General features: G+C 40.0%; 1 protein-coding gene across 9 annotated transcripts in view; it reads right to left on the bottom strand.

Annotated features, from left to right (window-relative positions):
- LOC146305598 (adhesion G protein-coupled receptor L3) overlaps window positions 1-20,108 on the bottom strand; it is a 299,312-nt gene that overhangs the window by 95,653 nt on the left and 183,551 nt on the right. For all 9 annotated transcript variants that reach the window (XM_084711654.1, XM_084711646.1, XM_084711647.1 and 6 more), the window contains exon 7: window positions 17,540-18,340. In XM_084711654.1, the coding sequence (XP_084567780.1) occupies window positions 17,540-18,340 (801 nt within the window). The remainder of the gene's footprint in view (window positions 1-17,539; window positions 18,341-20,108) is intronic.

Genomic DNA, 20,108 nt, shown 5'->3' with positions numbered 1-20,108 from the left:
AGAGAGCTGCACAGATACTTGAGTTGCATCCAAAAACTACTATTTTTCTAGCTAAGGCTGACTGTAGGAAGGTATTTACACGAAGTGCACACCAATATCTCTGTTGTTAGCTGCAAGACCCAACAAAAAGTCTTTTTCTACTCCAACCATCCTTGGAAGCAAAAACCAAGTGTATTAACTTTATTTTTGAAGGAAAAAACCTGACTGACATTCTCTGACTATTGTACTTGTTGTTAAGATGCTTAATTCTAGCCCTCATCTATGATCAACTTTGAGAGTGAATCACATTATGTCTACTAATTAACCTACATTATGGAGCAGGGTACTCCTCCCAAAACTCATGTAGGCCTGTACGCCATTTTCATTCCAATTTGGATCCAATAAACATGTCTGTTTTTTTTCTTTTTTGTCCTTTAATAAGATCACATACATTGCCGATAGAGTGCAGTGTACCCCTGCACAGCCGTGATATAACACCATGACTGTAAATAACAACAACCGCAACAAAAAACGTGATTAGGGCTCCACTCATTTTACATCTGCATCGTTATTTTTGCATAATATTTTCCAATATGCTATACTGACATTTCTGTATGTCATGATCTTATTACTGTGTCTGGTTTGGAAGAAGGCAGCTTGCTGTAGACCTTTTAAATAAGTTCCCATGAGAGAGCACTTTCTCACATACACACGCACACACAATCTGGGCCTTTTCAAAAATGCAATTTGGGATAGGCGTTGTTTCCGTCTAATGCAGAGATACAATCAAAATGACAGAAGTGACAAATGGTCCCAATCTTTGTATGAAAGGGGAGCAAAACAAAATTTAATGAGGGTCGATTTTAGGTTGGCAGGTGTAATGGACGTCACACATCCAGAGAGCTTAGATAACAGACATCACCGCTGAAATCCAGTTCAGTGAGTTTCAATTTGCAATCGGACGATTTCTCTGTACGGCGAATTTGCGAGCAGAGAAAGAAGACGGCATAAATTAGTGCCACTGTTTTTTTGGAATCGCAAAGACGCCCGGGGGCTGTAATGACACAAACCAGACCACTATCAGCAGTCAATGCATCCAACGCTTAACAGCATTCGGCTTGATTAAATAGGTTGCAGCCACAGCAAGAGTTCCAGGCTGATTGAGTATTTGTTTTCTCTCACTAACAAAAGAGTTTGTTGTGTTTTTAAGATCCGCAGGTATCTCAGACACTCCTGTGGAGGCACTCCATCAGTAACATGGGACTATAACAAGAATCTAATTGAACTGCAATGTGAACTAAATGCATACGGAGCCTGGTAATGCAGGCTGTGTAACGTCCAAGTTTCTCTCACAGACAGAGAAAACAGCCACTTAAATAAGGCTCCCCTTAAAAAATCTACATCAGCTTAAGTGTATTTACAGTATTTTCACTGCTATACCTCAAACCCTCTCCATACCAACCAGACTCCAATGGTGAAATTGGTCACTTCAGTTTCACCGAAGTCGCACAATAACACAAACAAACTAACAAATCGAGGCAGCGGTAGACGAGCAGCTCCCATGTTCTGCAAAGTAACTGATTTTAACAATGGAGTCTGGTTGAGGGAGACAGAGCAATATTTGACTTAATCTTGGCCATCTTTGTCATCTTATGGCTATGTAAAGCATTATGTTAGCTACACAGGCCAACTGATAATGTTATATCACGCTAAACATTGCCGCCATTACTTTAATATTGTGATGCTTGGATTAAGTTATTGACTACTTTTTTTAAACAGGTAATTGATAACTATGTTAGCGAATATTTTTAAAGTAACCTTCTCAACCCTGACTGATCAACAAGAATATCATATTAAGTGGAAAACATGAGATCCTGGAAAAAATGCCATTACACTTGAATTACAGAGCACTGATGCATAGTCACATCCTCACACACTGGAAGCCGCACACTCACACACAAACCCTCATCAACCAGCATAAACTGACACCACTACCCATCAACGGGGCTTTAAAAAAATCACATGAATGCTCAAATAGGTATTTAACATTTCCACCAGCCACCAAGACATCACCATTTACATCCCATAACCACGATTAGACATCATCATCAATCTGCGCCGCGGCAGCCCAGTGGATCCTTCAGCTGCAATGATCGTGTTAATACGAGGGAGAAATATCTTCAAGGACACCAGTCTGTTTATTTGATTATTTATGAAAGACCTTATTTATGCATCTGCATTTGAGCAGAAGTGATGACGACCTCAAATATGTCACAACAACTCCTAGTAAAGGGAAGTGGCATCAATTTACGTACAACTGAAATCAGCTGCCGCTGCTTTAACTGCATATAGTAAAAGGAAACCATTAGAGTGCCTCATGGAAATCTGATCATGGAAATTCACTGCTCATATTGAGGTCAGGAAAGGTCACAGAGCGCAGGCTCCGATAAGCGAGTGGCTAAAAAGGTGTGCAGACGGGCCTATAAGGATAAGGGATTTGCTGTAGTGGTCAGGATGGCTGATACAGGAGAGATTTTAACTGTGACAGATTTTTGCTGACTGAGTTTGTTGCTTAAGCTGCTTCAAAATGCAGACTGATCTAAGTAAGTTAACAGCACAGACACATGTGATGCAATAGTTTCACAGGAATACATAATAGTATTAAATAAGACACCAGATTATATATTAGGCTTTAAATCATTTAAAATAAAAAGTATCTGTGGCATCTATTCAGTGAATAGGTTTAAAACACAATTATGTAACATCTGCATACTTATGTACTCATGTAATAAAGCAACCTACTGACCACTCGGTTCAGTAATCTCCAGGGTTTTGTGCTATAATAAAGCTTTACTCAGTCTGGTGTGACCAAAAGCTTATGGTGGCTCACGTTAGCTAACATTAGCAAAACATATCAAATAGATGTTGCTGTGTATCTAATATTTATTTTGTTTTTTTTGACTGTCTGACTTTTCTTGAGCTCCTCTTACATCATATTTCAGCTTGTCACAAACAACACAAACTAAAAAAAAATACACACAAACCCCACCAGGAGACATGTTTTCTTCTTCTGCATCATTTCACTGTTCTGAGTCACCAAAGATTATATAGTTAAACTTTAGCGGCCGACTGAACTGACCTGCCTTTATTTTCCAAGACTGTGTCATATCTGCTGCTTTAAGGCGACCTGACTCATTCTGCTCACATCGTATCGTTTAGACTATAATTATGAACAGGAAAAACAATCCATGTTTTAAGACACTCCTCTGTGGCAGGACACTGTGGACCATCAGGACGCCACAGGCTGGGGACCTCCACCCCTCCACCCAGACACCTGACTCCATCTTGCATATTGCAAATATTCTCTTACATTATATTGTAAACTTGCACATTTCTTGTCTATTTTTTTTTTTTGGCAAATTCCTGCATAAGCCTGTACAGATTACATAAGAAACATACTGTTCTTATCTTAATCCTTATTTATATTTGTTTGCTGCCATGAACCAACATACCACACCAATAGCCTCGTATGTGAATAACTACTTGGCAATAAACATGATTCTGATGTCAGCCCTGAGTTGCATGTGTCAAACATTTCTGACAGTAATAATATTTCTCACTTGGTGAAAATAACTGCGCAAGTGTCAAGCAGTCGTTAGAGAAATGGCTGCAAAGACACCACCGCTGAGAGCCACATTTACTTAAAGTTGCATCAGGGTTCTCTCGTTAACAGACTGCTTCAAATACATAACACCACCAAACTAGCTAATTTAGTTTATTTAGGTGACGTGACTACAAGTTTAACACTGAGGGTTAGACTCAGTGTTGGAATAAGACTCCTAAAGCAGAATAATTCCTATTTGGCAACACTGAATACAACATGCTAGCAGAATGGGTACATAGGTAACATGTTCTGATGAGGTAAGGTGTGTTTACTTCTTGAAGTAAAATGCTAAAATACTACTGATAATAACAATAAAATTGACTCAGTAATGTTTCTTTCTTTCTAGGGTTGCTATAAAAGCTAACATTAGCCACCACAAGCTGTAGTGTGCTGCAATGAGCAGCGGTGCGTTTAATTGCTCATGAACTCAACTTTTGATTTGTATAAGAAAGAAGCTGTTTCCTCTTTCAAACGTTACATGTTCTCTCTTTGAAGTTAATGATTACACCCAGTCAAGTATCCTGGTATCATCATCTCCTGATTTCAAAGACAATGAGATAAATTCAGTTTACTGATCCGTTTAAAATAATAATGATAAAAGCGATCATATTGTCTTCTTTAATGCTGGAGGTAATACAACAGTACAGAGAAATATGGCTGGAGGAAATTGCCCTCGCAGCATGAGGTTAATTCAAAGTCACTAGGAATCATGTCTAGAATGTAATTCCATACTTCCAGATGATCCCGTTGAGCCCTCTGTTGAATTATTTTTCAACACGCAGCATGTTAAATACGCCCGCAAAGACACACACAAGAGACAGAGAGCAGGAGTGGAAAAGAAGAAAGTGTCCTTGAGCAAACTTGTATATCTTTTCCATGAGATGAGCACTGAAAAATAAAAAACAAAACAAAAAGGAAAGCCAGCAGCACACAGCAGCCACAGTCTGCCGGCACTATCGCCTTGGAGACAACACAAGGACATTTTGTTTTGCTTTGCCAGCTTTCCCATTCTATCCAAAGGGATGAAGAGAGAGGAGGGGGAAAAAAAACTAAGCTCAAGAGCACCAACGAGGTGAAAAAGACTTTGGTATGCTCCGGGGGACTTGTGAGTGACCTTCGAGATGATTTCACCGTGAGTTTGGTTTTGAGTTTTATAAAACACCAAAAAAAACTGTGGACCAAAAGGAAGACATTGAAATATGACTGAACTCTTACTCTGCATTTATGAATTTCTTTCAATGTCTACTCTATTAGAAATAATTTAAAAAAGGCTCAGCTTCAGCTGGTCCCCATAGAGGAACACTTTTATTTTTCCTTTTAAAAGAAGAGTTTTACCTTGAACCCAACATAAAGGGGGGGTTCTACCCAGAACCTTTTTTCATTCCCAGGGCTTTATCTAGAACACACTGAGAAGGTTCTACCGAGAACCTTTTTTTAAATTCAAAGGGTTTTATCGAGAACCTACCCAGCTGGTGCTTCTGAGGACCTTTTTATATTCCAAGGGTTTCAGCTAGAAATCATCCTGGGGGTTCTACCGAAAATGCTTTTACTTTATGATACAAAGAACAATACCTGAAGAACTATTTCCTCCAGTGACGGTTCTTTAATGAACTCTTAGTCTTACAAAGAACACTTGACAAACCCTTATTTCCAGAAAGAGTTCTTCAGAATAAATGATTCTGGGTAGAACCTAAGCCCCTTAAAAGACCCTTATTTTTGGAAACCTTATTTCTAAAAGTTTACTACCTCCTTGTGTCCACAATGATAGAAGGTAAAGTTTAAGAATATAATTTAAGAAAAGCGTCAAACCTCAAAGTAATTTATTTTCTGTATGTTTAAGATTCAGTGTATCCTCAGAGGCATTACAAAACTGATTAAAAATGAATGATACCAAACAGCCAGTGATTAGATATTCATGATTCTTGCATTAAGGGTTTCTACACCTGAACAGTCGACCTTTTCATTCATAAAAAGACAAGAGCAAACTTCAGTGGGCACCCCGCCCTCCTCTCATTGAGACACCAACTCCACTCATCATTTACGCTCAGCTTCTGTTGCACAAAAATCCCCCTCGCCAAACGCATGAAGTCTGTTTCCACCACACACAGAGCTTTGTGCTTCATTTCAAAGCGTTAATTTCTAACTAATTAGCCTCTCTCTCTGTATCCCAGGGCTCGTGGCTTCCACAATTAGATAAGCCCACTCTACTTCGCTCCGGGAAAAAAACCTGCTATGCTATTATGAAATGAATCCGGTTCATATGACTTGCCATTTCCGCACCGAGAGCGGTCTCGTCGGCTCGGAGAAACTTCTGCAGACTGGAGATCAAAAGAGGTGGAAAGGGCTTTTGGGGGGTAAAAATGAAACGAGCATCAGACGGTAAAGTGACTCCTCCAACCTCGTGCTGAACCCAATTACCTCCTAATTTTAGTATTTGAACCTTTATGCATGGTTACGTCTTCAGCAGACACTCGCACAGACTTTAGAAAATATTGGACAGTCTGTGTGTGATGTCACCCGTTAATTTTCTACCAACCCGTTTAAAGCCTGCAAAATGGGATTTCTGGGTGCTGGGACATGTATTTTTAGAGAGAAGCACATCTGAAGCCCAAATCCAAGATCATGGCTATTAGTGGATCTCTCAGAAAAAAAAGTTACAACCATTTACTTGTTTCATTTGGCTGTTTGGTCTCAGGATGCTGCTTCCACTTTGTAGTTCAGGCTCTTAAAGTTAGCTCTGATATCAGAAACTTTTAGGCACATGAAGCTTAAAGAAATTCTAATGTGAAAAATCTTCTTTTTGCTAACTAATTATACTGCAGTTCATTCCTATCATTAAGTTTTGACAATTTGGACCACCAGTGCTAAGATCAGTGTTGACTATCATTTACAAAAAAATGTATAAAGTAATGCTGTTTTGAGAGGTTTTGTTGCATTGTTGGCAGTTTTACTGCTCTACTGGTCTGTGTTATATTGTATTATTTTGGGGTTGGTACACAGTGCACTGTGCGTTTTATTATGAGTTTGTAGCCAAATGCTGCCTTCAAATGGGGGCTTCTGAAATGGGAATTTTCTGAAAGCTCAGAGTTGTGATGTGTTTGCTGTTGTTTTCAGAAATGAACAGCCATGGAAGTTAATATATTGTAACTTATGTTTTCCTTCATAATTTTAGTGTCTGAGGAGAATGCTGACATTTCTAATGGCCTCATCTTGTCATTACGCCTTTACATTTCCTGAATTACATTGCCTGCTTAGTACTTTGCTACACTGTTAGCCTTGCTAATAGTTTATCCATGTTGCTGTTGCCTATTTGCAGTGTTCTCGCAACTTAACTCCTTGAACGCCAAGCTTGTCGTAACCAAGAGCTCATGAGTTCCACTTGAAGGCATGCAGCATTAATGTTGTTAGGCTAACAAGTGCCATCACCACGAGGTTGTCAGGCAACCATCCCTACCAAGAAATAGCCTAACACAAAGCCCCTGTTAACTGCACAACTTTTCATTGTTTTTTGTATGGATTAAACATAATATAAGATATTATTAGATAACAGATAGCAGATTAAAAAATAACACATAACAGGTTGAGGGAGCTATAAAGTGGGAGGTGGATTTTGTTATGTTCAAACAGAACCAAGCTAGCTGTTTCACCTCTTTTACAGTCTTTATGCTAAGCTACGCTAAGCCACTGCTGGCTGCAGCTTTCTATTTGCCATACAGATATGAAAGAAGTATCAGTCCCCCTAAAAGAAGGCAAATAAGTGCATTTTCCAAAAATATCAAGCCTTTGCTTTAACCTACATGAGTTTCTGATGGCAGTGTAATGTGTCTTGCTGCCACAGACAATATTAATTCCTGAAGAAGGAAAACAAGCTGGAAGATTTCTTTCTTGTCGAATTGTACTTTGAACAAAATCAGCTAATAGGCCTAATTACCAGAGTCACAAAATGTCATTATCAGGGGCTCAGTTGGAAAAATACTAACTACCAACATTAAACTAATATTACACTTCAGACGAAATGGGGAAGGAGAGGTTATCTTATAATTATAGTTGACCAAGACAGAAATGAAACAAATTTGAGATTAAAATTAGAAGATATGTCCCAATGTGACCCAAACCCTGCAGAATAAAAGCAGGGAGAACTGGAGAAAAAAAGATAATTGAGGCTTTCACATGCTAACCAAAACCATTTCTTAATTCTCAGCCATCAGTGAATTGAGCATTAAATCATGAGCCATCATGTCAAATTTTATCTATGATAAGAAATATTTACATCCATCCACAGACAGAAGAAACATCATCCATCTGAAGCCATCTCACAAAACCAGTACTCTCTTCATTATGTCATGATTCACTGAGCTCCCAGGCTTATCAGTTCCCTAATGTTTATGTCATATGATCCCACCAAAAAAAAACGCTACATGTGTCCACGCCAGCTGGGGGGAGAATGGTGGGAAAATAAAATGATGATAAAAGTCCTGTCATTTAATGGAGCCTTTTGTGGCTGGCCCACAAATCCATCACGGAGTGCAACTGGGATGTAGGGAGGGAAAGAATGGTGGTGGTGGTGGAGGGAGTGCGGTAAATTATGCGGCCAGACATCCGGTAATGCTTCGATATCATCTGACATGATGAGAACCGTAATGGATGGGAGCTATGCATTGTTTGGCAATTAATTTCTCATTCCCAAGCTCTCTTGCCGGGACTTGAGAGGGCATCTATGGAGGTCACACGGCGCTGGGAGAAGCGTATGCGCTGGGGCTGATATATATGCACACGTGGACACAGGCCCGGAGGGACGCTCGCAGTGTTTGAGTTAAATGACAGAGGAGACGTGAGCTAAACTTGCTTGCACACACACTACAGTGAAGTACTGTAGGTATGAATTCACTACACAGATGCAAAGCTCAAAACAAAGTGCTGTTTTTTGCCTAATGTGCATGCTTATTAGCTCATCTGCATTTGTGAAAGAGGATTTTACTAATTTGATTATTTTATATGCTCCCAAATAGTCTCCAAACCCCCAACAAAAAACACATTATGCAAATCTGTCATGCACCTACATATCTATAGTATCAATACGATGCATACAGGACTGTAATAGTGTGCATTAAAAACATATTAAAACTGTATTTTGGATGTGGAACTTCAAACTAGAAGAAAATCAAATACACCCTCAAAGGCTTCATTAAGAAACAGAACAAAACAAAAAGGGCACCACCTGAATGTGGAGGGGCAAGAGAGCGCCCAAATTCATGATGCACTTAAGCACATTTTGTCCACCGGAAGGACACCCAAAATGGGCCACTCTACTGGGTATTTTATCATATTTTGTCCAATGGAAGGCAGCATAGAGGGTATTTAGCATGTTTCACCACTAGAAAGTCACTGTAGAATGCACTTTAGCATGTTTTGTCCACTACAGGGCACACCACATTTCCCATATAGTCTGAATTATGAGAACATAGCCATTGTTAATGCCTTGTCTGGTGAATGGAAAAATCTCTATAAATAAAGTCTTAAAAAGCTATTTAGCAACATCCTTTTTACTCTAAATGAAGGAATATTGGATTCTGCTTTTGTTCTCAGAGCCAAAACTCTAATCTCTCAAGCTACTGACAAGGTCAAACATCGCCAAACTTACTAGGAGAAGAAAAAGGAGGGAAGAGGAGCGTGAGCACATGAGCAGAGGGGATTTCAGACTCACTAAGAGGAAAGGCACACTCCTCCAAGGTCTCGGCACTTGCCAAAAAAACCTCGAGTAAGGCTTTTGAAAAGACTGTCAACCAACAGTGGAACGGGCCAAACGGATAGGGCAAAGCTGTGCAGGGGAACTCTGACACTGGTGATAAAGAGACTTAAAGACGCTTCAGAGGCCTCCAATCAGATTTAACCGACTGATTGGCCAAAATAAATCACTTCGAGCTTGTGTGTCACCAAGCCTGTTAAATCTAATGTGGCAATTTTGGGGGGCTCAATAGAAATACACACACATACACACACATCAGGAGTAGAGCACACTCTTAGAAATAAAGGGTTCCAAAAGGGTTCTTCCTGCAGGACTCAGGTTCTACCCAGGCCTATTTGCTTCTAAGACCAAGGGTTCCATTACGAACCCTTGTCGTCCAAAGAACCTGTTCCTGCAGTGTTTTTAAGGGTTCTTTGTACCATAAAAGGGGTTCTCAGCAGAACCCCCTGAGTTTGAGATAAAACCCTTGGGATATAAACGGGTTCTCGGGAGGAATGTAGCTGTATATTAATGTGGTGAAAAACAACCAACTGAAAGAAAAACTGTCAGGAAGCACAAATTGTACTTTTGGTTTTTTTTTGGCGCTGCACACTCAGAAGAGACGAAAAAATACATCGACACGTGTCCAGAGATGGTGACAAGTTTCATATTAGACAAAAGTCTTTGATTTTTACTTTAAGTGTGTTTTTTCCAATTTCTGCACACGTCAGGAGAGATGGATCGGGTGTTGGCCTTAACTGAGGGATTGCCTGCCACCCCTCTCACTACACAGGTGATCTGTGTATGATTTCTAGATCAAGGTAGAGCCGCCAAGGCCCATGATGGATGGCCAGTCAGGAGGAGGGACGGCAGACAAAATCATGTGATATATAATGGGGTATCACAGGAAGGGAATGAACATGCCACGTTCTGAACCACTTGAAGCATGAGCTTGCATGCTCAAATTAGAAAAGGCTTTCAAAGGATTCAAATTCCACATCAGAAATAATAAAACAGAAGTATAAGATCAGCCAAACACAACATACAAACAGGGTAACAATGATTATATCTTACAATATGTTACAGATGATTCTTACATGAGGGAAAGTTGAAAAAAAAATGCTCTGAAGCACCAACAAAGCGCTCACTGTTTCCATGCTAAAAAATCTAAAGCTGCATTACTAACAGAGCCCCATTGTGTTGCATCATTAAAGGGTTTGCAAGAAGACCGTGCATTCGTGCATGTGTTTATGTGTCCATGTGTGTACATGTGTTAGAAAAATCATTCCAGACTATAATCCTAAACCTTGCACTTTCCCTCGAAGAAAATTACCCTCTGCAAGAGGTGCACCAGGCATGTGATAAGTGCGTAGCCTGCAAATAAGCATGTAGCCTACATTTCTAAGCCTCGACATCAAAAGGGCTTCATGCAGCATGTAAAAGACTGTTTTTTTTTGTGGAATGGTAGCATTTAGCTTGAATTACTAAGAAAGATATACCTTAAAGCTCTGCAATCAAGACAGAAAATGGTTCATGATTATATGTGACAACTGTAGGGTGTCACTCGAATCCATATAATAGCATGTCAAAGCATATCAATCAAAAGCAATGATAGTTACTGGGAGGCTAGTGTGGAAGCACTGGAATCCAAAGGACAACAGCTCCTGCCTTTAAGAGCGCACTGAGTCACACTCAGATTATCTCCACCGAACTCTGCCAGCCTGCATTTACCGCTCAGGCGGTCTTAATCAATTTAGCATGTGTCAGGCACTTCCAAACGGAGCCAAGACGGGCCCGAGCGTCCAAAACATCGGCTGTTTCGGCACGAAGGTCGGGGAGCCACGTCTGCGGGCTAGCGGGGCTGGCACTGCGCCCCGGCCAGATGGCAACATGTGGCAAAATTACAGGACCGCCAGACAGCGAATGTATCTATGACACCAACTGTGCCGCATCCTATGCACCAATCACGAGCCAACAAAAGAATCACTCCTACATTCAGAAATCAGAGGCTGTCTCATTGAAATGTGCTAGGAAGGGAACACCCTGCAGATACTTAAGTGTCAACAGACTAATAGATGCTGATTGCTGTATTCTGTAAACAGTCCTCAACAAACAGTCCCCGGATCACGCTTGTTAATTTGAATGATATAAATCAGTGAAAACCGAAACGACATTTCTGTAGACGAGCAGCAAGCACATCGTAGTGAAGTCCTTGGGAAATCTAGAGTGCATTAATGTGGGGTTCAATCTGAAAAAGTGCACTGATATTAACACAAATGTACCGGAGAATATGCAGCATGAATTCTATCCTATGACAGCACATAAGTGCCGCAGCAGCAGGTGTGTGAGACTGAGGCAAATTGTCTCATGTGGCTGCCCTCGTCTTTGCAGTCCTGTGGAGTCACTGCAGCTCCTGTCTCATGCTCACTGTGGCAAACAGCTCAGACTGAGGTTATCCTGTTAAGGTGAGGCCAGAAGGAATGTCTTCAGCCGCATTTGAGGAAACGATACTGTATAGATTAGTTTAATTCTCTGCAAGCACAAGAAGCTTATTAGGTTTAAATGTAGTTATTAACACAAATTTTTGGGTAAATTTGCAATCAGCATAAAGACACAACAATCTCAGTCTGATAGGACAACACAAAGGCTACAAGACTCTGACAGCAACCTCCAACTGTCTCACACACAATCAGGCATTGGGGCAATTAGCGCGGTTGTATGGCGGTGCGGGGGGTCTTTATTTGTGCTTAGAACAGTGTAACCAGTGTGAAACAATCAGGCCATAATGTTTTATTTCTCTGATTCACCGGCTTTCTCTCAACCAACGCTCCCTCACAGAACACAGAGTGTTTTGAATTAAACCAAGTTATTAAACCATCAATCGCAGGACCACGAATGTCTGTACAAAATTTCATGGCAATCCATTCAATAGTTGTTGAAATATTTCACTCAGGGCCAAAATGGAGTGCAATCCAACACATAATATTTTACATTATATTTTACATAATTTTAAATATGTAACGTGTGTGTATAAATTTATAATAGTAATAAAACATTTGAAATAGCAGTGTGCTGACTGCAATAAGAAGACGATCTATATTTTGTGATTATTCTCGGGTGGTTTATCTTTGCCTTAACTGGCTTGTTGAGCCGTGACATTGAACAGGATAAGCATTTAAGAAAATGAATTGATGATTTATTGAGCAGTAAGAAACTGTTCAGATGATGTCATATACTGGTTTTGATGGAACAGCAGCATTTTTCCAAGGGTGATTGCCAGGTCAGTAGCAATTTTACTTGATGTTATCTTGACACCGACTTCATGACATTTTTCCACTGCGTCTTGCTAACAATCCGGTACAATTTGTCCTTAATGGAGGGGACGGCAAGAACACTTTCACTTGTGGATCTGGAGAACTGGGTCACAGACATTGGAAGACAATGAATTTCCGCAACTGTCGGAAGATCGACGACCTCTGGAGAGGTCGCTGTGGCCTTTACAAATGAGTTGCATAATTTTCATTTACGGACGGGACAAAAATCCCATTTTTTAAAAGTTTGCTTCATGTTCCTGCATGCCACTAGCTATTCAAGTATTAGTATGTGCAGTGTGTGGTGCTTCTTTACATTTTCTTTTATTTTATGTTTTAAAAGAAGAATTCAGTGCAATTAATTTCCCAGTTGTCCTTGCACATTTTGCATTGAATGTGATCATGTAAAGGAGAGTAATGGTAATGGTGAGAACTTTTATATCCGCCTGCTAATAGCAGTCTGTGCACCACATTTTTTTTATTACCGATTCAGTGAATTTAATTATCAATGGAGTTGTCATGGAAGCACTCTCGGGCATAGATCATCTGTCCTTGAAAACATCCTGTTTGGGCAAAAATATTGCTCTGTCTGTTCAAGAGACTTCAGCAACTGCACAGATTAGCACAGGATTGTTGTGGGGGAGTATTCGAAATGCAGGAAAGATAGGTTTCTTTTCATGAATATCATAAAATGTTATTCACTTCTTCTATTTCACTGAGGCAAAGAAACAACTCCCATCTGCTTTCTACCAAAGGACTGAGGAATGCTAAACGATTCTTTTGCTAAATGGATCACATAGCATCAGAATCATTCCCAATTAGACACATTACAGTAGTTCCAGATACAGATTTTTGTATGACTCCAGAAATCATTACCCTGCCCCTGTCTATTGCCCTGTAGCATGTGCAGCGCCATGGCACATGTGGTTCAGCACACGGCACCGGGCCCCAGCTGTGGGCCTGGCTCCGTCTCTCCTGCTCTGTTGCCCATGTAACATGCTCCACTGGTATGGCAGGTCATGCATGCTCGTAGTGGCGGAAGCACAAGTGGAAATGAGCTTGTGTTAGAGGCACCACAGAATGACACCTTTCTGGAGGTGTTAACAGGCACAGTGAGAGTGGATCAAATTTCAAAGGGAAAAGGAAGCAGAAGGAATTGGCGTCAGGCTCTACACAGTGCTCACAAAATAGTGAATGCAATACACAACGTCACCTCACACAATCTGCAACAGAAAGTATAGAAAAATACCATGATTTATAGTGCCACCAATGCTAAAAAACTGCCCCACAAAGGGTTCAGTGCCACACAATCAACAAAAAAGGAGACATGGAGTTGGATGTGTAAAAGGAAACTCTTAAGCCTTACATGCATAAGTAGGTCAAAATGGCCTAGTAGGTCCATTTTCTTGTAATATCTTTGTAAAAACTAGTTTTACTGAAAAGCAATGTTTAAGTTAATGCTCATCATTGCCAACGCTTATGTTGATTAGGGCAAATTGGGGAGCCACAAAAAGTTTGACAGTAATATGAAAGTGATATTTAAATAATTGTTTTAAAAAAATGTTAATAAATGCCAACATTTATATGGATTAGTGGCAATTCATGTTGCCTTGTAGACAAGTACACTAATACATCGATGTTGATAAATTATTATTTTTAGACAGCAAACAACACATTCAAACCATCACTTGGCTTTCTTACTTTTTACATGTCATACCAGTTTAAGACTAAAATTAGTGTGTTGGGTTTTTATAGCATTGTATCATGGACTTCTTATCGTGGTGTTATTGTACCCTGAGTTTGGTATTGTTACATCCCTAACACCTCACCAGTACAATCTCAAAATGAGGCTATTCATGAGTTGATTGTGTGGAAAATGTGCACAGCTAAAAATCCTTCCTTTAATCAGAATAGGTCTGCATCCTCCTCCCATCTTTGGTCTGCGAGTTGATCAAATAAAATGGTTTATCGCTCCACAGTCCATTCAATCACTCTTCCATTTCTCGTCAGTCTGTTTATCTGACATTTATATGTGTTCTTTGACTCCATCCATCCACTTAATGCAACATTTTATTATCTATATTCATGCAGCAGCCTCTTTAGAGGGCAGCCTGCTCCGCACAACAGCAGCCAAAGACACGAGTCAACATCTCACCGGGAAGTCGAGTGCTGAGAATTTGCATTTGCATGTGATTGTGTGTGTGTGCTATCATTGTGTATCAATGTTAAAAAGTGATAATCGTTTAATACAGAAAGCGCACAACACCATTTTACTTTCCCTAACTACAACAAATTATATTATTGGTAGCTGTGTATTATCAAAATCAAACACTGTAAGCATGGTCAGTGAATGAGTGAATATATTACAGGCTGTGCTGAAGCAGGAGTCGTGTATAAAAAAGATTTGGGGGAGAGCAGCAGCAGCAGCCAGCGAAGGAAAATAAATTTAACTGGCAAGCGGCAGGTAGAGAAAGCTCCAGAGGAGAAAGCCGAGGTAAAGACTTCACAGTCAAATAACTTGTGACATTTTTGACTAGAGCTGTTGATGAGATAGAGCAAAGAATTACCTTGGTGTGTCAAAATGGGTTCTTTTTTCCGTTTCATGCTTCCCAACAAGCGCCAATTTATAAAAAGAACAATGGAGTGGATAAATTAGACTTTTCAAAAGAGTTTTGGAAAGTTTAATCTGAGCAGCTGCTTGTTCCTTTGCAAAGGGAACCGCTAGAGGGGAAAAGATTTAGCTTGTGGCTGAAACACACATTGTGAAACATTTACAGTGTTAAACACCGAAGGTGTCACAGAGTTTAAGATAATTTAGTCAACCTTTTTTAAAAACTGATAAAGTTCTTTGTATGAATGTTAACAGTGGTTGTTGGTGCATTTTTTTAATCTTGGTGCAGTATCCATCTGGGTGTTTAACTTTATTTCACTTCTCTTTTGGAGGCTAATTAAAAAATGTAGAAATAACACATCAAGCAGCATTCCATATATATAGGCAATTATCACCAGCCCACACGGCCTCGAGGTGCCACATTTTACATAATTTTCTTTCATATTATCTCTTTCTACTTGAATAAAATATGAAGAAAAAAACATAAAGCATAATGCCAAGTCATTCTTTACATCCCACAATACACAAGTGTGGGCTGGAACAAACAACGCAGTGAGAATATCATAATTCTTAGAGCCTTTCAAGTAACAAGGCTCTAAGATAATATCAGTAAGTACAGGCAAAATTATATTTTATTTTGGAAGGATGGAAGTATCAGGCAAATTTTATGAAAACCTATCCTGAAGATTAAGAAGATAACTTGAGTCCAGCGGGACTTTGGCTTGCTGGTAGTGTCTCAGTTAATAGGAGGTTGTATAGCAAACTGGTCATGTAACATTAACAAAGCATTTTGTTGTGGTCAGGCTGAGAATTTAGTCATTTTACTGACAAGGCCACATGGCCTTTGGTGTAATATTTTAAGAACACAAAGGGGCAATTCTAGGGCAACAAGGCCATCAAATTAAAAAATAAAGCTTTAACTCCAAAGAAACAGTAAATTTAACTTAAATGTTAAGATTTTTTTAATTGTTAATGTTAAAAATAATTAGTATGTGAAAATAATGAATTTATATCTAAGTTGAGCACAAGAGCAGTCAAACACACGAGGCAAATACACAGAGGAGTTGGCTGTGTATACAGCAACAAAGACTCTAGTCTGCAGTGTAAACCACAGATCTGTAAATTAACATTAAGGCTCATGATCAAAGAAAGTTTATATCATGTCAACACTTCCTTTCTTGCGCTCGGCCACATGAGCACTTTCTCTTTCCTTCGCTCTCTCTCTGCTGCCAGTCTGCATCACACTTAAATACCCCGGTGGTTTTCCAGTGGTTCTTACCAGGGTTGAACTCTAACCCACCACTGGTTAAATGTGCAGCGTTGACTTTGATGTCGCCCAATCAAAATCTCAACAAAAGACAGTAGAATCTAATGACCATATTGACAGGAAAGAGGCAGATGACAAAAGGCCAAAATCTGCTGGACAATGTGGGCATGCCATCAAGGCCACTGTGGCTGCAAGCTAGATAATTTTTTGAGGGGCATTAGGCCAAACCAAGGGTGCACAGTGGTCATGACCATCATGGCTGCTGTGAAATTCCTGCCCTGGTTGTGGCCAAGCAAAAAGATGGCTGATGTTGAAGAAAGGTCAATGGATCACCAAAATTATTAAGAATTATTCTTGGGAACCATGAAAATCCAATTAAACTTTCATAACAATCTGGCCAGTATGATTTTTTGAATATCTCCCTCTGAACCAAAGTTTGGGGGTGGCTGGGTGGACTAATGTCATTATCCTGTAGCAGAAATGATAGTGATTTGAATGTGCGCTCAGTTCCAAAATTCATGAGAAAAAAAACAAATGCCTGTGATTATCCATTGTCACCTCTCCAATTCAATTTAAAAGAAAACACAGCAGCATCCAGACTGCCTTAAGTTCTGTTGTAACTTCCATTTGCATGTCATTTTGCCTATAGCACACAACATTTCAGCAAAGTTTAAACTTGTTGTAGAAATCTGAGACACTCAGGAGATGACAATTTATAATGCCTTACATTGACAACAAATATATATACATATTCGCCCTGATGATGTCTGTTTTCAACCACTAAAATATTAATGAGCCGGTAAAGACTTTTAAATTATCAACTTCTTCGTCTGCCTTGGATTTCTTCAGCAAATTTAAACTTTTGATCCTCTTTCAGCAAATATCACCCGCCCTAAAACAATGACCTTAAATGACCCAAGCACTGAAAACATGTAACATGTAATGATGTTATAAGAATAGAATAAAAAAGAAGGTGTCTTACCGAGTCTGTTGTCCAATGCTCCAAAGTCCAGAGAGTATTTGACAACATGGTAATTGTTCCAAACGTACAGCAGGTTGTCTCTGGGATTGTAATCCACTGCAGCGATGTACTGATAGGAGTTGGGGAAAGGGATGTCCAGGAAGCCATCTTTACTCAGCTCTGTGTTGTAGATGTAGTCAATCTTGTTTCCCGTTGCCTCATTGTCATCATCCTCATATACCGACTTCACCACATAGAGGATTCCACAAATCATGAAGGCGTTGGACGCTGAACGCTTGTCGTAAGCTGTGTCCCAGGTCCCCTCGACGCGTAACGTGTAGGGATTGAGCTGGCTGATGACAATCTTCCCGTTGTTCTGTTCGGTAGCGTAAATCACCCACAGCCCGTTTTCATCAACAGCCAAGTCAATGTCTGACTTCCCTCCCCAGCGGTATGGTGAGGTGTCATGGTAGTTCGCGTTGGCGATGATGGCCTCGCCGCTCTTGATACGAGTCCGCAGGTCAAACTTGACAATGTTGCGTGTACGTTCCTTGTTGAAGAAGAGCGCCCCATCGTAGACCACAAAGCCAGTTCCGTCAACACGATGCGGAAGTTTGTAGGTGGTTGTCGGCCTCCCAGCGATGAAGTCTTCTTTGGAGGAATATTCGGTCAGCGTGTCAGTGCGATAGGGTGTCCAGGGCATGTAGTAGATCTTATCGGAGGCTTGAAGAGGGTCTTTGCACCAGGCTCCTGATTGGTGGTCCGATTCGAAGAGGTGCTCGCTCTGGTACACCCTGCGTAGAAGCCCTGGGCACAGGAATACTGAGGAGCCAAAATAGGGGAAAGACAAGTACAGAGTTACATTGGCAGGTATTATACGTCAATAAATAGAGTGTTTGCACCAATGTCATGGTTTGGTCATTAACACGGATGTGCAGCCATTTCAGAGATACTGCGATGCAAACAACACGCTAAATATTCAATTTAACTCAACTTCAGGATATCTAAACCATGGAAAAGTTGAGGAAAATGTTTGGAAGCTAAAACTCACAGGGAGGGACTTGGTCAGCAGGAAAGATCGCAATATTTTGAGAAACTTAAGCTAATAGGTGGCTACTTCATCTTCAAACGACCACCCGACAATTTTGCCCTCTATTTTCTATGCCAAAATAGGGAACTTTTTTTTTTTGCCAAGCTCCTGCACGGCTGAAGACCTTAGGAGTTCTGGAAGCCTACAACCAGATGGTGACAGAGGCAAAGTATCAGCTCATCAGTGATGATGATCAAGCCAAAATAAATATCTAAGACTTTTAGGATTTCATGTCCAATAGAGGTGCAAAGTCCATCTCTGTCCAGTGTGCCACCTGGGAGCTTAGTTTGTTACAAATATGAACGATAGTCAATGGCAAGAGACAAGTAATTTATTGTACCTGTTTGAATTGGGCCACAAATTACATATATGATTTTTGTCAGTTTAAAAGATCATTTTAGAAGAAAAGAATGTAACAATTTATGGAAGGTGTTTATCGCAGTTTACTTTTGTTTTGTGTGAACAGGTCATAACCGACAAATCATTTTTATTACAAACTGCAACTTTCTTGTCTTGTAAAAGTATTGTGTAAATTGACAAATATCACATGTGTAATTTGTATAAAAAACAATTTGTCTCTTGCCGTTCACTAAAATACAAATTTTTTTTCCGGAGTAATGTCCCATGGTGGTCCACTGTAAGGAGAAGGAGTGCAGTCCACTAGTACAAATTGGATCAAAATGCTGACATATAAACAAAACTTTCCTCTTCAACCAATTTATTAAAGTCAATTGATGAAAAAATAGTTTAGAATTTACACAAGCTGATATTTGGTTGACCGAAATTGACCACTTTGCGCAACAATGCTGCTTCAAATGGAACTCGTGGTACGTCGTTTACACAACTCCTGACAATTTCCACTTGAGAGGCTGTGAGTACCAAGCTTCTCAAAAACATGGTGAGTAAGAATCCATTTGAAGGCAGCAAATAATCAGGAGCAGTGGCGAGTTTGGACGTGTCATCTACAGTCAGTACCTCCAACATGATCGACCTCTGAGCTGAGGACGCTGTGTGAAAACACTCTATAAACCAGCAACTACGCTGAAATTCAAATCCGCAGCTGAATATTCTCCACTGCGAAGGACCAACACCCTCTTCATCAGCGCTGGGATGATCAGATTTAGATTAAAAGCAGACAAGATGACTGATTGTCAGACAAAGAATGTAATTAGTAATGTGATTGGATCACTCCAACGAGCTCTGGATTGTACAATGCATGAAAATTTAAATTAAACAGAAAATTGCAGGCATACAAATACAACCACCATTTTCATTATTTCAAACGGTGTCTCAGATTCATTAAGTGCTATTTTGGCTGCAATTACTTATAGCAGTTTACATTTTTGTTGTATACGATGCTCCTAATTCAGTTAGTCTCTGAGCCTGAAGGCAATTATTTTACAATGTCACAGAAAAGACTTTGTAGGGAGGGGTGAGTAGATTAAGTGAGGGTTATCTCTTTTGACTTAAAGCAGAAGATGCTGTTAAAATAAACCACAG

Source organism: Lutjanus erythropterus, chromosome 23, assembly GCF_056507025.1.
Source record: "Lutjanus erythropterus isolate fLutEry1 chromosome 23, fLutEry1.hap2, whole genome shotgun sequence".
NCBI lineage: Eukaryota > Metazoa > Chordata > Actinopteri > Lutjaniformes > Lutjanidae > Lutjanus > Lutjanus erythropterus.
Note: the sequence above shows the minus strand (reverse complement) of the source record. Positions and strands in the feature narration are given on the sequence as shown.